Consider the following 17,578-nt stretch of genomic DNA (forward strand, 5'->3'; position numbering starts at 1 on the left):
ATTGATGGACTATGTCTATTTGACTGACCACATCAAATTGGCTAGCTAGCTAATAACAGATCATGTCAATATGGTTGGTTTGCTAACTTTCAGGGGATAAACTAGATGGCTATATCCACTTTTACTTGAGTAAATGTAAAGATACCTTAATAGAAAATGACTCAAGGAGCACTCCAACACTCGGACATCTTTACAAACGAAGCATTTGTGTTCAGTGAGTCTGCCAGATCAGAGGTAGTATAGATGACCAGGAATGTTCTCTTGATAAGTGTGTGAATTTAGACAATTTTCCTTTCCTGCTATGCGTTCAAAATGTAACGAGTACTTTGGGTGTCAGGGAAAATGTAGGGAGTAAAAAGTAAATTATTTTCATTAGGAATGTAGTGAAGTAAAAGTTGGTCAAAAATATAAATAGTACAGTAAAGAACAGATACCTAAAAAAAACTACTTAATTAGTACTTTAAAGTATTTTTACTTAAGTACTTTACACCACTGGGTTCAGGTCGTGCTATACTGCTATCTGTCCTTGTTACTATCACCAATCAAAATACACACTAATCTTTCAATATGACTGAAGGTAACTTGCTTCAGAGATGTGAAGACACTTTGTACTATTCGGTGGATACATAACCTTGACCCCTGGACCACTGCACTGTGATCTGTGATTTATTATTACGGTTACAAAGTCATTGGGTAACGTCTTTATGGACTAGTCCATTTCTTAAAATGTGTATTCTGCAAAGTGAGATACTAAGAAAATCGTTTTTAATAAGTAACTAAGCATAGTTAATTGAATTGTTAGACAAAGAGAATGGGTGATTATTTGATGTCTTTCTGTACAAGTGATCTGACCTTGACTACAGATAGCCTGTCGTGACGTGTATGTCCACTCTTGAGTAGGAAATACTACACCCCTTGAGAAAACTGGTTTGGTTTAGTCCTTCAGAGTCATAGCATTGCGTGAAGTTTCTGCATTGTGTTGTGCTTTTTGTTGACAGTGAAGACTGGAAGGTAAGTAGCTAACTGAAAGTCTAGCGATGTGGAAATGTTTAATATACTGAAGTGCTGTTTCTCTGGCAGCACTGAGGATTAATGTCATGAGAATGGATTGTAATAAAGCTAATTTCTAATCAAATTTCATTCAAACTTAGCTAGCTCGACAAGGCTTGCTACATAACCTAGCCAACTGTCAAGGAAGTACAACTAACAAACTTTTCAGCAAGTACAGTTAACGTTAGCTTCTAGCCAATGGCTAAATATTCATTTCTATAGCTTACTATTTAGTTTAAGCTAGTTCACTTACTGATATACCAAACCCTGTTTTTAGTTAACAGCTTTGCCACTTGTCACTTTCTTTGGAGAGTCAGCTAGTAGTTGTATGATTTGATGTTTGATTGCTAATGTCGTGGTCAAGCTCTATTCGAAGTTATATTGGTCGTTATCAATAAAACTGCGTGCCTTTTTAAGGCATTGTTAAATACATGTTAACAACAGTATTTGGTTGTAATATCATCACTTGTAGAGCATAGTCAGAACGACAAATGTCCGATTATACAGCAAGTAAGTTAACTGGATGCTTTTCATGATCAGTAAACATCAATTGATCACAATTTTAGATACGTGAGGGTAGCCTGACGATATCTCTCAATATTGGCCACCATAAATTTGATATTTGAGTGATAAAATAAGTGAAGAAGTGATACCTGATGAGGTGGTTTAGGTTACTTTCCAACCCTTTGTGCGCTCTGCCTGTCAAGCAGCAGAAGGGCGCATTTGCCGATGTAATGTTACTATTAACGATACTTGATCATGTTTACTTTGGAAGCTACCTGTAGAAACGTTGTACAGTTGGCTAAACATAGTGATAAGTAGACCTAATGTACTTTTTTTTTATCCAACCAACGTAGGCCTGCCTGACATTATCCCCTTTTCAACATGGGTTTTAAGTGTTTAATCACGATTGCGGCTGACAGACATGATAGCTAGGCTACATTGATTGATTGATGGACCACGTCTATTCGACTGACCACATTAAATTGGCTAGCTAGCTAATAACATCACGTCAATAGGGTTAGTTAGATGGCTATATCCAAATATTGTTTGATTTGCTTGCCATCTATAGTGGTATTGACAGAAGTCTGACTGACCACTTTACTAGGATGAGGACTTGCCGATGACAAGCTTTAAAATAAATAAATAAAAGCCTAATCTCTGATGAAGCAAGCTAAATGACACGTTGTTTGCATAGCTAGCTACATGCCAAATGGTTGGGCTACCCTCACGTATCTGAAATTACTTTATCAATTGATGTTGACTGACCGTGAACATCAGGCAGGTACTGGCTGTATAACCTTGATGAAACTACTTTTGCAATAATCGGCAATGTGTACTTCTGACTATGCTCTTGAAGAAGTCATGATATTAAAACCAAATATTTAACAATCCCTTGAAAACAGCACAAAGTTGTAAATGGTTTTAGCGGAGCTAGGGGTCTCCTTGCCTCAGCAGCCAAGCTACACATTTTTTCAAGCAATTATATTTAAAAAAAAGATCTCTGGGCATCGCTTGACTGAATGTAGCTCTTGATCATTACTCTGTTCCATTACACAAGTCATTAGATGAAGGCGTCTTCTGAACGGGGATGTTTTGTTAAGAACCCCGACGCTCTGTTTGAACATTGAGACACATCGCTTGAGGTATGGTTTTGGATGCATAAGAATTTTCTTTATCTTTCATACCAGCTAGAATTTTTTTTTAAACAAGGTTTAATTGATACACTTTTTATAGGGTTAGTGTTCCCACACGGCCATATCTCTGTTACAGCGCGTGTTTACGGAAGACAAAAGACCGTGCTAATTAGCTATCTAGCATGCTCTGAATACCTGTGTGTAACTGAAGAAGTCCGCCAGAAACGTGTTGTCATTGAAAAATACTGTTACTGCAACTGTGATGATTAAAGCCGGTTAAAACCGTGTATATTTTTTTACATTAGCGAAATTATTTTGATGTGATATGAAAGTAAAGGGCTTTGTGTTTCTATAACCGTATCGCAATTTGAGCATCGATTCACGTTTAGATGGAGTATTTGGCTGCCAGAGCCAGTCTATCTCTGAAAATAACATATAAAGTCCTTGGACCTTAGGGAGTAATGGTAAGCTCCTTTAGAGTAGTTCCTGGGCTAAACTGAACTTAGTTCCTGTCTCTTGTTATTAGTGTAATAATACATTGAGGCATTGTTTTATTAGGTATATTGTTTGATGGCTGTTTTAATTTGTCTATTTTGTCCAAAGTTAATAAATGAGCGATATGGTAGCTCATGAACCTCAAGATAAGGAAAGAGGCATGATATGAACTCCTGTGACCTGTTGCACTCTGGCAGACGTGGGCATTACATGTGAATTGCTAAACATTAATCAGCATAGGCTGTCAACAACAATAACCCTGCTCTTACAACTTAGCATTTATTCTTCATGTTTCATTATAAAGTTAGAAATCTCGACAGGCCATTAGCCCAGAGCCATGTTTAAACTTTATACACTTTATACAAACTAAACTCAGAAAAAAAGAAACGTCCTCTCACTGTCAACTGTGTTTATTTGCAGCAAACTTAACATGTGTAAATATTTGTATGAACATAAGATTCAACAACTGAGACTGAGCAAGTTGAAACTGAGCAAGTTCCACAGACATGTAGGGGGGGGAGGGGGTCAACAGTCAGTATCTGTTGTGGCCACCAGCTGCATTAAGGAATGCAGTGCATCTCTTCCTCATGGACTTCACCAGATTTGCCAGGTCTTGCTGTGAGATGTTACCCCACTCTTCCACCAAGGCACCTGCAAGTTCCCTGACATTTCTGGGGGGAATGGCCCTAGCCCTCACCCTCCGATCCAACAGGTTCCAGACGTGCTCAATGGGATTGAGATCCGGGCTCTTCGCTGGCCATGGCAGAACACTGACATTCCTGTCTTGCAGGAAATCACGCACAGAACGAGCAGTATGGCTGGTGGCATTGTCATGCTGGAGGGTCATGTCAGGATGAGCCTGCAGGAAGGATACCACATGAGGGAGGAGGATATCTTCCCTGTAACGCACAGCTTTGAGATTGCCTGCAATGACAACAAGCTCTGTCCGATGATGCTGTGACACACCACCCCAGACCATGACGGACCCTCCACCTCCAAATCGATCCCGCTCCAGAGTACAGGCCTCGGTGTAACGCTCATTCCTTCGGCGATAAATGCGAATCCGACCATCACCCCTGGTGAGACAAAACCGTGACTCGTCAGTGAAGAGCACTTTTTGCTTGTCCTGTCTGGTCCAGCGACGGTGGGTTTGTGCCCATAGGTGACGTTGTTGCCGGTGATGTCTGGTGAGGACCTGCCTTACAACAGGCCTACAAGCCCTCAGTCCAGCCTCTCTCAGCCTATTGCGGACAGTCTGAGCACTGATGGAGGGATTGTGCATTCCTGGTGTAACTCGGGCAGTTGCTGTTGCCATCCTGTACCTGTCCCGCAGGTGTGATGTTCGGATGTACCGATCCTGTGTAGGTGTTACACGTGGTCTGCCACTGCGAGGACGATCAGCTGTCCGTCCTGTCTCCCTGTAGCGCTGTCTTAGGCGCCTCACAGTACGGACATTGCAATTTATTGCCCTGGCCACATCTGCAGTCCTCATGGGTCATTACAGCATGCCTAAGGCACATTCTTTATTTTGGTGTTTTTCAGAGTCAGTAGAAAGGTCCTAAGTTTTCATAACTGTGACCGTAATTGCCTACCGTCTGTAAACTGTTTGTCTTAACGACCGTTCCACATGTGCATGTTCATTAATTGTTTATGGTTCATTGAACAAGCATGGCAAACTGTTTAAATCCTTTACAATGAAGATCTGTGAAGTTATTTGAATTTTTACGAACTATCTTTGGAAGACAGGGTCCTGAAAAAGGGACATTTTCTTTTTTTTGTTTCGTTTAGAATGCAAATGTTTTATTAGGGATTTTTGCACATTGGGGGAATTCATCAACCATTTCACAATCCGTTCTCATTGTCTGTTCCGTTCTCCAGGGGTAATCCAAAAACTTGGGTCCTTAGCCAAACCGGTTCGGTACACAGTGGGGGTAATCAGACAGATATTTCTCTCTTCTCACACTCTTCATAACACACGCTTCCCTTTCCGTTCTCTGCCCTTTTGTGCAGGCTGCTTCCTCTTTATTTTTATCCCCAAGCACTCCCTGGCTTAATCGTAACTGGCACGCAGATCAGTAGAAATGGTAAGATAAATTGGCATTCCACATGAGAAAGGTTGCCGACTCCTCGTGTAGCCTATTACCGGAAACTTCAAGAGTAATGTCAGTGACTGCAAAAGCCAGTAGGAGTGGGAGCAGTATGGTCGTTTTTTTTTCTTTTTTTCTTGCTATCTGACTCACACTTTTTTTTTGTTGTCTTATTTCATCAAACAGTGCGCTTAAAGCATCAGTTAAGCTCAATGCATATAGTTGATTTTATTAAAAAACATAGGGTGTGTCTATATATGGAAAAATACATGTTTAAAACTTTGACCGATCGATTGGTTGAAAGAACAGACTTTCGGTCGACAAAGATCTTTTTTAGTTGGACAGCACTACTCCTGGCCTCTAACCTCTGCCCTGTCTGGTTGTCCTGGCAGCCCTGTGTGACGATGCCGGACGTGGAATCGGAGAGCAGCACCCAGCCGGAGGCCATGGAGGAGGAAGAGCCTCTCTTCAGTAACCTGGACATCTTCCTCTTCACCCTCATCGCCGGCCTCATCATCTACTGGTTCATGTCCCGCAAGAAGGCCGAGCCCATCCCCGAGTTCAAGAAGCTCGACCAACCGTGAGTACCGCTCGTTGTGTGCTAAATGCACACCAGGTGCTTGCTGTACATCTCTCACCAAATCCACCTAGTATTGGTGTTGAAATAAGTCACAAGGGCCTAACCATAGCGTTAAGAGCACAATTACAGTATTATTACTGTGTTACTCATTGAATTACAAGAATGGACATGAACCTTCTTATGCTGGTCCAAAGGTCAGCCATGTTGGTCAGGGAGTTGGTCGATCATGGTTTGCCAGTGCTATGAAAAGATAGTGTAAAACAATGAATGTGTAGTATTTACAGTTGAAGTCGGAAGTTTACATACACCTTAGCCAAATACATTTCAACTCAGTTTTTCACAATTCCTGACATTTAATCCTAGTAAAAATGCCCTGTTTTAGGTCAGTTAGGATCACCACTTTGTTTTAAGAATGTGAAATGTCAGAATAATAGTAGAGAATTACTTATTTCAGCTTTTATTTCTTTCATCACATTCCCAGTGGGTCAGAAGCTAACATACACTCAATTAGTATTTGGTAGCATTGCCTTTTAAATTGTTTTACTTGTGTCAAACGTTTCGGGTAGCCTTCCACAAACTTCCCACAGTAAGTTAGGTGAATTTTGGCCCATTCCTCCTGACAGAGCTGGTGTAACTGAGTCAGGTTTGTAGGCCTCGGTGCTTGCACATGCTTTTTCAGTTTTGCCCACAAATGTTCTATGGGATTGATGTCAGGGCTTTGTGATGGCCACTCCAATACAACAGGCCTACAAGCCCTCAGTCTAGCCTCTCAGCCTATTGCGGACAGTCTGAGCACTGATGGAGGGATTGTGCGTTCCTGGTGTAACTCAGGCAGTTGTTGTTGCCATTCTGTACCTGTCCCGCAGGTGTGATGCTCGGATGTACCGATCCTGTGCAGGTGTTACACTTGGTCTGCCACTGTGAGGACGATCAGCTGTCCGTCCTGTCTCCCTGTAGCGCTGTCTTAGGCGTCTCAAAGTACGGACATTGCAATTTATTGACCTGGCCACATCTGCAGTCCTCATGCCTCCTTGCAGCATGCCTAAGGCACGTTCACGCAGATGAGCAGGGACCCTGGGCGTCTTTCTTTTGATGTTTTTCAGAGTCAGTAGAAAGGCCTCTTTAGTGTCCTAAGTTTTCATAACTGTGACCGTAATTGCCTACCGTCTGTAAGCTGTTTGTGTCTTCACGACCGTTCCACAGGTGCATGTTCATTAATTGTTTATGGTTCATTGAACAAGCATGGGAAACAGTGTTTAAACCCTTTCCAATGAAGGTCTGCAAAGTTATTTGGATTTTTACGAACTCTCTTTGAAAGACAGGGTCCTGAAAAAGGGACTTTTTTTTTTTTTTTTCTGAGTTCATGAATGTTATCGGTTGTTAGCAAGTTTTTTTTATTTCTAAGGCTACATATATTACTATTTTCAGCCCTTTCCTAGGTAGGGGATGTTGTTGTGAAGGTAACTGAAATAAATGATCAGCAGAGTAGGTGTTGCCTACCTTCACAACCTGGAGGTGGCTCGTGAGGAAGTCCAGGACCCAGTTGCACAGGGCGGGGTTCAGAGACCCAGGCCCTGAGCTTAATGATGATCTTGGAGGGTACTATGGAGTTGAAGGCTGACCTGTAGTCAATGAACAGCATTCTTACATCAGTATTCGTCTTATCCAGGTGGGATAGGGCAGTGCGATGGCGATTGCGTCATCCGTGGATCTATTGGGGAGGTATGCAAATTGCAGTGGGTCTAGGGTGTCTAGTAAGGTGGAGCTGATACGATCCTTCACTAGCCTCTCAAAGCACTTCATGATGACAAGTGAATGCTACGGGTCGATAGTCATTTAGTTCAGTTACCTTAGCTTTCTTGGGTACAGGAACAATGGTTTACATCTTGATGCAAGTGGGGACATCAGACTGGGATAGGGAGAGATTTGAATATGTTTGCGCAGGCTCTGAGGACGCGGCTAGAGATGCTGTCTGGTCCAGCAGCCTTGTGAGGGTTAAGACACAAATGTCTTATTCCCGTCGGCCACGGAGAACGAGAGCTCGCAGTCTACGGGAGCTGTGGTGGCCTGCACTGTTTCTCTCAAAGCGGGCGTAGGTGTTTAGCTTGTCCTGGAGCAAGACGTCGGTGTCAGCGACGTGGCTGGTTTTCTCTTTATTATCCACGATTGTCTGGAGTCCCTGCCACATACGCCTCGTGTTTAAGCCGTTGATTTGCAACTCCACTTTGTCTCTGGTACTGGCGTTTTGCCTGTTTGGTGGCTTACTGGACTGTATGACTGGACTGTTTATACTCAACCATAATGCCAGTCAACTTGCCGTGGTTAAATGTGGTGGTTAACGCTTTGAGTTATGCTGCCATCTATCCACAGTTTTTGGTTTGGATAGGTTTTAATCGTCAGTGGGAACAACATCCCCTATACACCTTGTAAACAAGTTGTCAATGTAACAAGTACTGATATTGTATCAAGTAATTCTGTAGCATTCACAACTTTCCAAGAAAACAAAATCAGACATTTATGTGCTGTTTACAGTGCTATCGGAAACTATTCAGACCTTGACTTTTTACACATTTTGTTACGTTACAACCTTATTCTAAAATTGATTTTAAAAAATTGCCTTCATCACTCTACACACAATATCCCATAATGACGAAGTAAAAACAGGTTTTTACACATTTTTGCAGATTTATTAAAAATAAAAAGCTGATATCACATTTTTCATTAGTATTCAGACCCTTTACTCAGTACTTTATTGAAGCACCAATTAGTCTCAGGTCTTCTTGGGTATGACACTTGGCACATCTGTATTTGGGGAGTTTCTCCAATTCTTCTCTACAGATCCTCTCAAGCTCTGTCATGTTGGATGGAGAGCGTCGCTGCACGGCTATTTTATTTGTATTTTTTAGCTGTTTTTCTGCCCAATTTCTTTGTATCCAATTGGTAGGTACAGTCTTGTCTCATCGCTGCAACTGCCGTACGTACTCTGGAGAGGCGAAGGTTGAGAGCTATGCGGCCTCCAAAACACGACCCAACCAAGCCGCACTGCTTCTTGACACAATGCCCGCTTAACCTGGAAGCCAGCCACACCAATGTGTCGGAAACACTGTTCACCTGGCAAACGTGTCAGCGTGCGTTGCGCCTGGTCCGCCACAGGAGTCAATAGAGCGCGATGGGACAAGGACATCCCTGCTGGCCAAACCCTCCCCTAACCCGGATGTCGCTGGGCCAATTGTGCGCCGTCCCATGGGTCTTCCGGTCGCGGCCGCCTAGACTCGAACCAGGATCTCTAGTGGCACAGCTAGCAACTGCGATGCAGTGCCTTAGACCACTGGGCTACTCGGGAGTCCCTGCACGGCTATTGTCACCTCTCTCCAGAGAGGTTCGAGCAGGTTGAAGTCTGGGCTCTGGCTGGGCCATTCAAGGACATTCAGAAACTTGTCCCTAAGCCACTCTTGCATTGCTTTGGTTGTACACTTAGGGTCGTTGTCCTGTTGGAAGGTGAACTTTTGCCCCAGTCTGAGGTTCTGAGCGCTCTGGAGCAGGCAAGGATCACACTATATTTTGCTCCGTTCATCTTTCCCTCAATCCTGACTCGTCTCCCAGTCCCTGCCACCACCGTGCTTCACTGTAGGGATGGTGCCAGATTTCCTTCAGACGTCACACTTGTTTCTCTTGTTTCTGAGAGTCTTTTAGGTGCCCTTTTGCACACTCCAAACGGGCTGTCATGTGTCTTTTACTGAGGAGTGGCTTACGTCTGGCCACTCTACCATAAAAGCCTGATTTGGTGGAGTGCTGCAGAGATGGTTGTCCTTCTGGAAGGTTCTCCCATTTCCACAGAGGAACTCTGGAGCTCTGTCAGTGACCATCGGGTTCTTGGTCACTTCCCTGACCAAGGCCCTTCTCCCCCAATTGCTCAGTTTGGCAAGGCGGCCAGCTCTAGGCAGAATCTTGGTGGTTCCAAACAGCCTATGAAGTTGTAGAAAGATCTCAAGGATGATCAATGGGAACAGGATGCACCTGAGCTCAATTTTAAAGTCTCATATCAAAGTGTCTGAATACTTATGTAAATAAGAATTTTGTTTTATTTTTTATAAATTTGCTAAAATTTTTAAACCTGTTTTAGCTTCGTTATTATGGGGTACTGTGTGTAGATTTAGGGGAAAAATATATTTAATACATTTTAGAATAAGGCTATAACGGATCAACATTTTGTAAAAGAGAAGGGGTCTGAATACTTTTCGAATAATATTGTATATTTTAGAGTAGCGTTTCCCGAACTCGGTCCTCAGGATCCCAAGGGGTGCATGTTTTGGTTTTTAACACTACACAGCTGCTTCAAATCAAAGCTTGATGGTTAGTTGATTATTTGAATCAGCTGTGTAGTGCTAGGGCAAAAACCAAAATGTCTACCCTTTGGTGTCCCGAGGACCGAGTTTGGGAAACACTGTTTTAGATGCTATTTGTACAGAAAATATGTATAAAACCTGTGTAAATTGTAGGACAATATGTTAGGTTGTATCAAATTGTGTAATGGAATTATAGTCATCGCATGCCTTTATTTTCCTGAGTTATTAAAAAACAGGAAATGCATCACCTATACCTCTACTGACATTCATTTCAATTAGACTGGTTTTAGATTTCTCCCTGACCATTATGGCTGCCATTATGTAACTTTGAGGGTTTATGACATAGCCCCTCTAGTAATTTAATAGGATCGCTACAGTGCTACTACTATATTACTATTGTCTCTCTGGGCCTAACTAAATCCTTGTCTGCTTGTTGTTCCTTTTGTTACGTAATACTTGTATGTTTAGGGTTGGACGCACACAATGCATCATGGTTTAGAGATCGGTTTACTAGGGTACACCTCGTTAGTATCGTGGCAAGGAAACAAATCACGAAGCGGATTACATTTCTTTAGGAAAATAGCTCTAATGTTGAAAACAAACATTATTTTGTCATCCAGTCACGTTTATTTTTCAAGCTATAGCACACTATTTTAGATGGCAGGTTTTTAAAGGACCAACTTGTTTGTTCTGCTTCGTGTTTTCATTTTTGCCATGCCCCCCCTCCAAAAATCACAATACTGGTATCGTCAAAGCCCTACAGTTTACAGTGCTGGTGTGTATTTTCTGAGGGAGGGGCTATAATGTAGCTTACATACCATAATGTGGACTTAATAATACACATTGCTGTAATGGTAGTTCTATTTTTGCATTGATTAAGCTGCTGTTTGGCAAAGTAAAGCCCTCGCCCTGTTTACTGTATTGTTACTGTTCACGAAAGAGGACATTAATAATTTCTCTGTGTTCATATACCTCAGTGGTCTAAAGTTGAGTGTAGTCCATAGTGTGAATGCAAAAATAATGGAAGTGATTGGCAGTGCACTTATTACCTCTAATTAGGTAATAAGTCAGTGCAATCACATTTTATTGCTACAAGTAGAGGTGAAGGGTAAGCCAAAACTGCCTGAGTGGCAGAGTGCACCCACAGGCTCACGCGCCTGGGGAATTTACTAAATGTTCCAGCCGGGCCCAGTAGCGACCTTTGTTTTCTTTTCCTGGCCCCGCCACCTCTCCGTGAGTAGCTTCTCCTGTGCTGTCATGCTTGCCCTGCCTTCCTCTCACTTATCTTATCAGTGACTGAGGTTTGGCCTGAGCTTTGGTCACAGCTCAGTAGATAGGTCAATATGTAACTTCGTACCAAAAATCTGGACTTATTCAATGAATTTCATTCAAAGAAACTCACAGGCATCGCATGTGAGCCAAGTCTACTGCTTGTGCTTTYATTKTTTTTTTTTTTTCATGTCTTCTGAGAACTTCTGATCGCCCCCTGGCGAGTGACATGAACAGATTCTTCTCCGTTCAAGGATTTAGTGGTTAGATCAGTTTATCTGTTTTAATTCTGTGTGGTTAAGTTTGCTTGAGGACAAAAGCATGTTTCCCATTTCTATTGGTGACTCACACTGCTCCTAGTTGTGAATGATTAGCGTTCCTGAAGTATATTACATTTTTTGGGAAGATTTTATAAACTATACAAAACATACACATACAAACGACAACATCATACAAACATTAGCTACATCACACCTGCCCAGACCAGGTTGTCCGTGGGTCCTATTTAGCTAGCTTGCTGTTGCTAGCTAATTTGTCCTGGGATATAAACATTGAGTTGTTATTTTACCTGAAATGCACAAGATCCTCTACTCCGCCAATTAATCCACTCATAAAACGGTCAACCGAATCGTTTCTAGTCATCTCTCTTCCTTCCAGGCTTTTTCTTCTCTTGACTTTATATTGCAATTGGCAACTTTCATAAATTAGGTGCATTACCGCCACTGACCTCGTTTGTCTTTCCCACATGGGTATAACCAATGATGAGATGGCACTTGGGTACCTACTTCTATAAACCAATGAGGAGATGGGAGAGGCGGCAGGATTTGCAGCGCAATCTGCGTCTCAAATAGAACTGACTTTTATTTTAGCCCTTGGCAACGCAGACGCTCGTTGGCGCGCGCGAGCAGTGTTGGTACAATAATTGAATAATATAGTTTTCTAAATTTATTTTGCAACACTTCGCGCAGGCGATGCGAGCGGTGTAGTCAGCCTGTAACGTTCCTGCAGCGAACAGAGGTCAGTGAGTCACTCTTGACTGTTGGCATATTTTCTTTCAACACGGCTTGTGCGTTAATCTGTTAGCTAGCAGAGATTGGCTGTGGTGAAGTGGTAATGGAGGTTGACTTGAAACTACGGTAGACGGCTAACGTTACAGGCTGACTAYACCGCTCGCATCACTCCCAACCCCTGGAACAGAGTCGTTTTGACACAGAAACAGCTCAGCAAGATCAGCTCATCTTGGGTCAAACTGCAGTTCTTCATGGTTGTCTCCAGGACTTTCAGTCCCTTTTTGACCAAGTACCAGATTGACGAGCCAGTGATGCCACTCCACTGCAAAGAGTTGATAATGGTAATGATTTACATTATAGCAGTGCACAATTTGATATTGCCGTTTTGATTAAATCTCTTGTCACTGATTATACTATTGATGAAATGATTATACTATTGATGAAATGAAGCTTATGATGGTGATGGAGGTGATGATAAGGATGAGGATGATAAGGATAAGAGTTTTGGAAAAATACATGCATTTAATGACGAATGTGGTTAAAATGGTATTTGCATTACATTTTGAGTTTTCCTGTTGGCATAGTCTGAGGCGTTCTGTCAAGAGGGAGCTCCTCCAGGACATTGCAGATGATCAGACTGGGTGTCTCTGACAAATAATTGGGCCAGCCCCGAAGGAAGTTGGCACCCAAGCTTATGTCGAGTCAGTCCTCAAGGTAATGTGAGAATTTAAAGTATTACTTTCTATCAAATTATGGTGAGGATAGTTTTCTATTGTATTAAGTCATTCAGCACTATTTACGGCCCACTGTCCCTGCTGAGAAAAAACAGTGTAAGGAGAGTTTAGGAGGGACTGCATGAAGGCTGTCAAACATCCAAAAGAAAGTGCAGGACAAGAGCCCCCTGGAATACCCCACCATAAGACGGCTGGTGTGTTTGGACCGCACTGTCATATACTCCGACCCAGACTGGTGTCAGGAAAGGATGAGCAGTCTTGTGCATAAGTTTCTGCTCGACAAGCAGTTGTCAGGAGGTGTCTCTGCTGGTAGGAACAGTTTAATAGAATAGTTCTGGAAGAGGTTTTGTTCTGGATTTATTACCAAATGTATACACAACTATATGTCTGATGTAATATAATGATTCATCTAAATAATAGTTTTCACTTATTTCTTTTCAACTGTTTTGTTACAGGTAATGTGGGAACTTCCTATCCCTTGAGGCCAAAAGTAAGCACTTCCTCTCTTTCCGGCCCACAGAGACGAGGCTGGATGTGTTCCTGTATGGCTTCCTCAGCCAAATCGTACCCTGAGCTTTGGGGTTTCTGTAAGAAGCTTCTTCTGTCCCATGGGTAGGCAGCTGTCGAGAGGCTTCTCCATAAATCCATGTAATATAGCCTACATCTTCACAATGAATCCATTATTTATTTTAGAGAAGTCTAAAGAAGCATGATATGAAGAAAATTGTGTTTATTTCAGAAGAAAAGAATAGCATACTCTGAGTTGTCCTTATCTTAGGTCCTGATGTGGCTATGCCAAATGGCTGTGGGCTACACTAGTTCATTTAGCAGACATGATTTGCTTATAATACCGTGGTATTATTTTATAGTATGAAGAATACAATTGAACAAAGCTGAATAAAATATAAATATTTTCTCAATTATTTGAGGGAGTGTGGACATGCGGCTAGTCTGTGTGGAGCGGTTAACAAAGAAATAGGTACTCCTATTTGCTTAATTTAGAGTTATTCTAGTAACTTTAGTTGTTCTGCAAACGTTGGGCTACATGTTTTGATTTTTAATGCATTGTAAGGCTGCATGATGAGGCTCTAATGATTGTTTTTAAAGTCACTTGAAAGGCATGAGCTCTGCTTTGTTTTTTGCGCAGTCTGTACACACCAATAGTCTCATTCACAATTTGACAAGCACTTGATAATGCCTTCATGGCGGCATCCCCTTTGTGGAGAAATTAGTAGTTGAAGTCGCTTGCATCATTTACCATAAAGTAGTGTGAAAGTACCAGGTTTTGACCACTAGACGCCGCTGTTCCTGCTATACCGCCACACTCATCCATTTTGCTGGTCTCTTATGTTTATTATACTAAACAAAAATAGAAACGCGACATGTAAACTGCCTGTTTCATAAGCTGAAATAAATGATCCCAGAAGAAACGTATTTCTCAAATGTTGTGCACAAATTTGTTTATATCCCTGTTGGTGAGCATTTTATCCTTTGTCAGAATGCCACAGATGTCTCAAGTTTTGAGAGAGCGTGCAATTGGCATGCTGACTGCAGGAATGTCCACCAGAGCTGTTGCCAAATAATTGAATGTTAATTTCTCTACAATAAGCCGCCTTCAACTTTTTTTTTAATAGAATTTGGCAGTACGCCCAACCGGCCTCACAACCGCAGACCATGTGTAACCACGCCAACCAAGGACTTCCACATCCAGCTTCTTCACCTGCGGGATTGTCTGACACGAGCCACCTGGACAGCTGATGAAACTGACTGTAATACAGCCTTTATGTGGGGAAAAACTAATTCTGATTGGCTGGGACTGGCTCCCCCAATGGGTGAGCTTATGCGTTTCCAGGCCCACCCATGGCTGCACCCCTGCCCAGTCATGTGAAATCCTTAGCCTAATGACTTGACTGATTTCCTTATATGAACGGTAACGCAGTAAAATCGCTAGTTGTTGCATGTTGCGTTTATTTTTGGTCAGTGTATTTTGAGCCCTCTATGGAAAGATGTGAGACTCACAAGTATGATGTTTTCTGTTTTGCTCTACGACCCCTACAAGCATCGCGATACTTGTATGAAGTTGATACATCCGATCTGCCAACTTCTGTCTATCTAAACCGTTTGGGCTACACACTAATATGACCCCTCTGTGGAAAGGCGCGTCGCTCACTAACATGTGGTTTGCTCTAGGATGCCCACAAGCCTCACAAGACTAGTCTGAAGGTAGCCGGTAAGCAGTAAGAAACATTATGGAAGTGTATATGAAGATAGTTCCGTGCCTAAAATAAGGTGTTAAATGCATCAAAACATTATTTTTTTTCTCTTTTCTCTCTCAGATATAGGACAGGCACTTCAGATCAAACTTAATTTAAATTTTTTGGGGGTGGGGGGGGTTGACTGTCTTAATCCATTTATAAAGCTGTTGTTCAATACATTTCTATGGACTAAGCAATAAGGCCAAATGCAATGTTTCATCAAATAATTGTTAAATATATTTTTTTAATATACCTTAAGTGCCTAAAACTACAAATCAAACAGCTAAATGAACCTTGCTATGACCGTCTTAAAATATTTCCATATGTTAGCATAGTAGAACCCCCCCCCCCCCCCCAGCCTATGTGTCATTGAGCACCCGATGTCTCAGGAAGGCCAAAAAGATCAAGGACATAAATCGCCTGAGCCACGGCCTGTTCACCCCGCTATCGTCCAGAAGGCGAGGTCAGTACAGGTGCATCCAAGCTGGGACTGAGCTGTTTTTCAGTCTCCATCTCAAGGTCGGCCATCAGACTGTTAAATAGCCATCACTCGCCGGCTTCCATCGTTACGCAATCCTCACCTTAGAGGCTGCTACCCTATATACATAGACTTGGAATCACTGGCCACTTTAATAATGGAACACTAGTCACTTTAATAATGTTTAAATACCTCTTTACTCATCTCATATGTATATACTGTATTCTAATCTACTGTAATTTAGTAAATGCCACTCCGACATTGCTCAATCTAATATTTATATATTAATTCCATTCTTTTTTAGATTTGTGTCTATTGTTGTGAATTGTTAGATACTACTGCACTGTTGGAGCTAGGAGCACCCAGCATTTCGCTACACCCGCAATAATATCTGCTAAGTATGTGTATGTAACCAATAACATTTATGATTTGATATGAGTCGAACATTTATTCTACTGTCAAATTTGACTACAAAGTGTAAATAGGGTAATTTTGGTCATAAAATCGGTCTCGTCCAAAACTGAGTTTTGTGAGACTTATGGTCGTGACTGCATCACAACAAATGACGGTTGGGTTTGTTTCCATCCTGCCCACATTTGGCAGCACAGAAGTAATCATCAATTCAGAGTGCAGCTGCACACCCTGAGCAGAATACCTGTGGTAAATGTGGGTTTACTTTGGATATCCATATGGGACAATGTTAAAATTCCAATGGCTCCAAATTTCAATGACTTTACAACATCGTAACTAATATAGTAGACATGTATATACAAATATTGAAAGCGTTTAATGACAACTAAATGGTGTGCAACATGAACATATTGTCTCATTTACATTGTGTAATTTGATGGTTCCTAACTAGCCACGGCTAAGCTATCCACAGTCGAACCAATTTTGTCAGTCACACACCAGCTAAAGCGTCCCACCTGCGAACACACACACACACACACACACACGAGACCAACTCGGGTTTTAATTCAGTCATGGCCGCTTGCATTTCTTAATGAACCAAATCTTAAACCAGGCCAAATCAGGAAGTACAGTCTCCCTTTAGACTGTGGCATATGGCACAAAATGTGATAGTCTCAATTTTTTATATACAGTACCAGTCAAAAGCTTAGACACACCTACTCATTCCAGGGTTTTTCTATATTTTTACTATTTTCTACATTGTATAATAATAGTGATGACAAACTATGAAATAACACATGGAATCATGTTGTAAACGAAAGTGTTAAATCTAAAATATATTTGAGATTCTTCAAAGTAGCCACCCTTTGCCTTGATAGCTTTGCACACTCTTGGCATTCTCTCAACCAGCTTCATGAGGTAGTCACCTGGAATGCATTTCAATTAACAGGTGTGCCTTGTTAAGTTAACTTGTGGACCATCCATATTATGGCAAGAACAGCTGAAATAAGCAAAGAGAAATGACAGTCCATCATTACGTTAAGACATGAAGATCAGACAATCGGGCCAGTGACATGCGCTACCTCCGGAAGCAGCCGTCGAAGATGTGACAAGTTAACAAGTTTACATTGCAGTAAAAGGTCTAGCCGAGGGTATTTTCTCACTCTCTTGGCAGTCTCTCGTAGTGAGAATAGGTTCTTAAACAAGATAGCCTGGCATTCTTTTAG

The 17,578-nt window shown here is 41.9% G+C and overlaps 1 protein-coding gene across 8 annotated transcripts in view; it reads left to right on the forward strand.

Annotated features, from left to right (window-relative positions):
• Positions 1-904: 904 nt before the first annotated feature.
• Positions 905-17,578, forward strand: part of LOC111982641 (NADPH--cytochrome P450 reductase) — a 34,314-nt gene continuing 17,640 nt past the window's right edge. The window contains exons 1-3 of one of the 8 annotated variants that reach the window (XM_070433916.1): positions 12,961-13,188; positions 13,729-13,820; positions 14,843-14,977. Coding sequence is in view for 5 of the 8 variants with exons in the window: in XM_024014240.2 (XP_023870008.1) it covers positions 13,457-13,517; positions 13,664-13,820 (218 nt within the window). In the remaining 3 variants the exon portion in view is untranslated. Of the gene's footprint in view, positions 1,012-2,311; positions 2,336-5,661; positions 5,850-12,956; positions 13,518-13,663; positions 13,821-14,842; positions 14,978-15,066; positions 16,340-17,578 lie in introns of those variants that run through there. The other 7 variants (XM_024014241.2, XM_070433918.1, XM_024014244.2 and 4 more) reach the window with 7 other exon arrangements.

Source organism: Salvelinus sp. IW2-2015, linkage group LG22 (assembly GCF_002910315.2).
Source record: "Salvelinus sp. IW2-2015 linkage group LG22, ASM291031v2, whole genome shotgun sequence".
NCBI classification, from domain to species: domain Eukaryota; kingdom Metazoa; phylum Chordata; class Actinopteri; order Salmoniformes; family Salmonidae; genus Salvelinus; species Salvelinus sp. IW2-2015.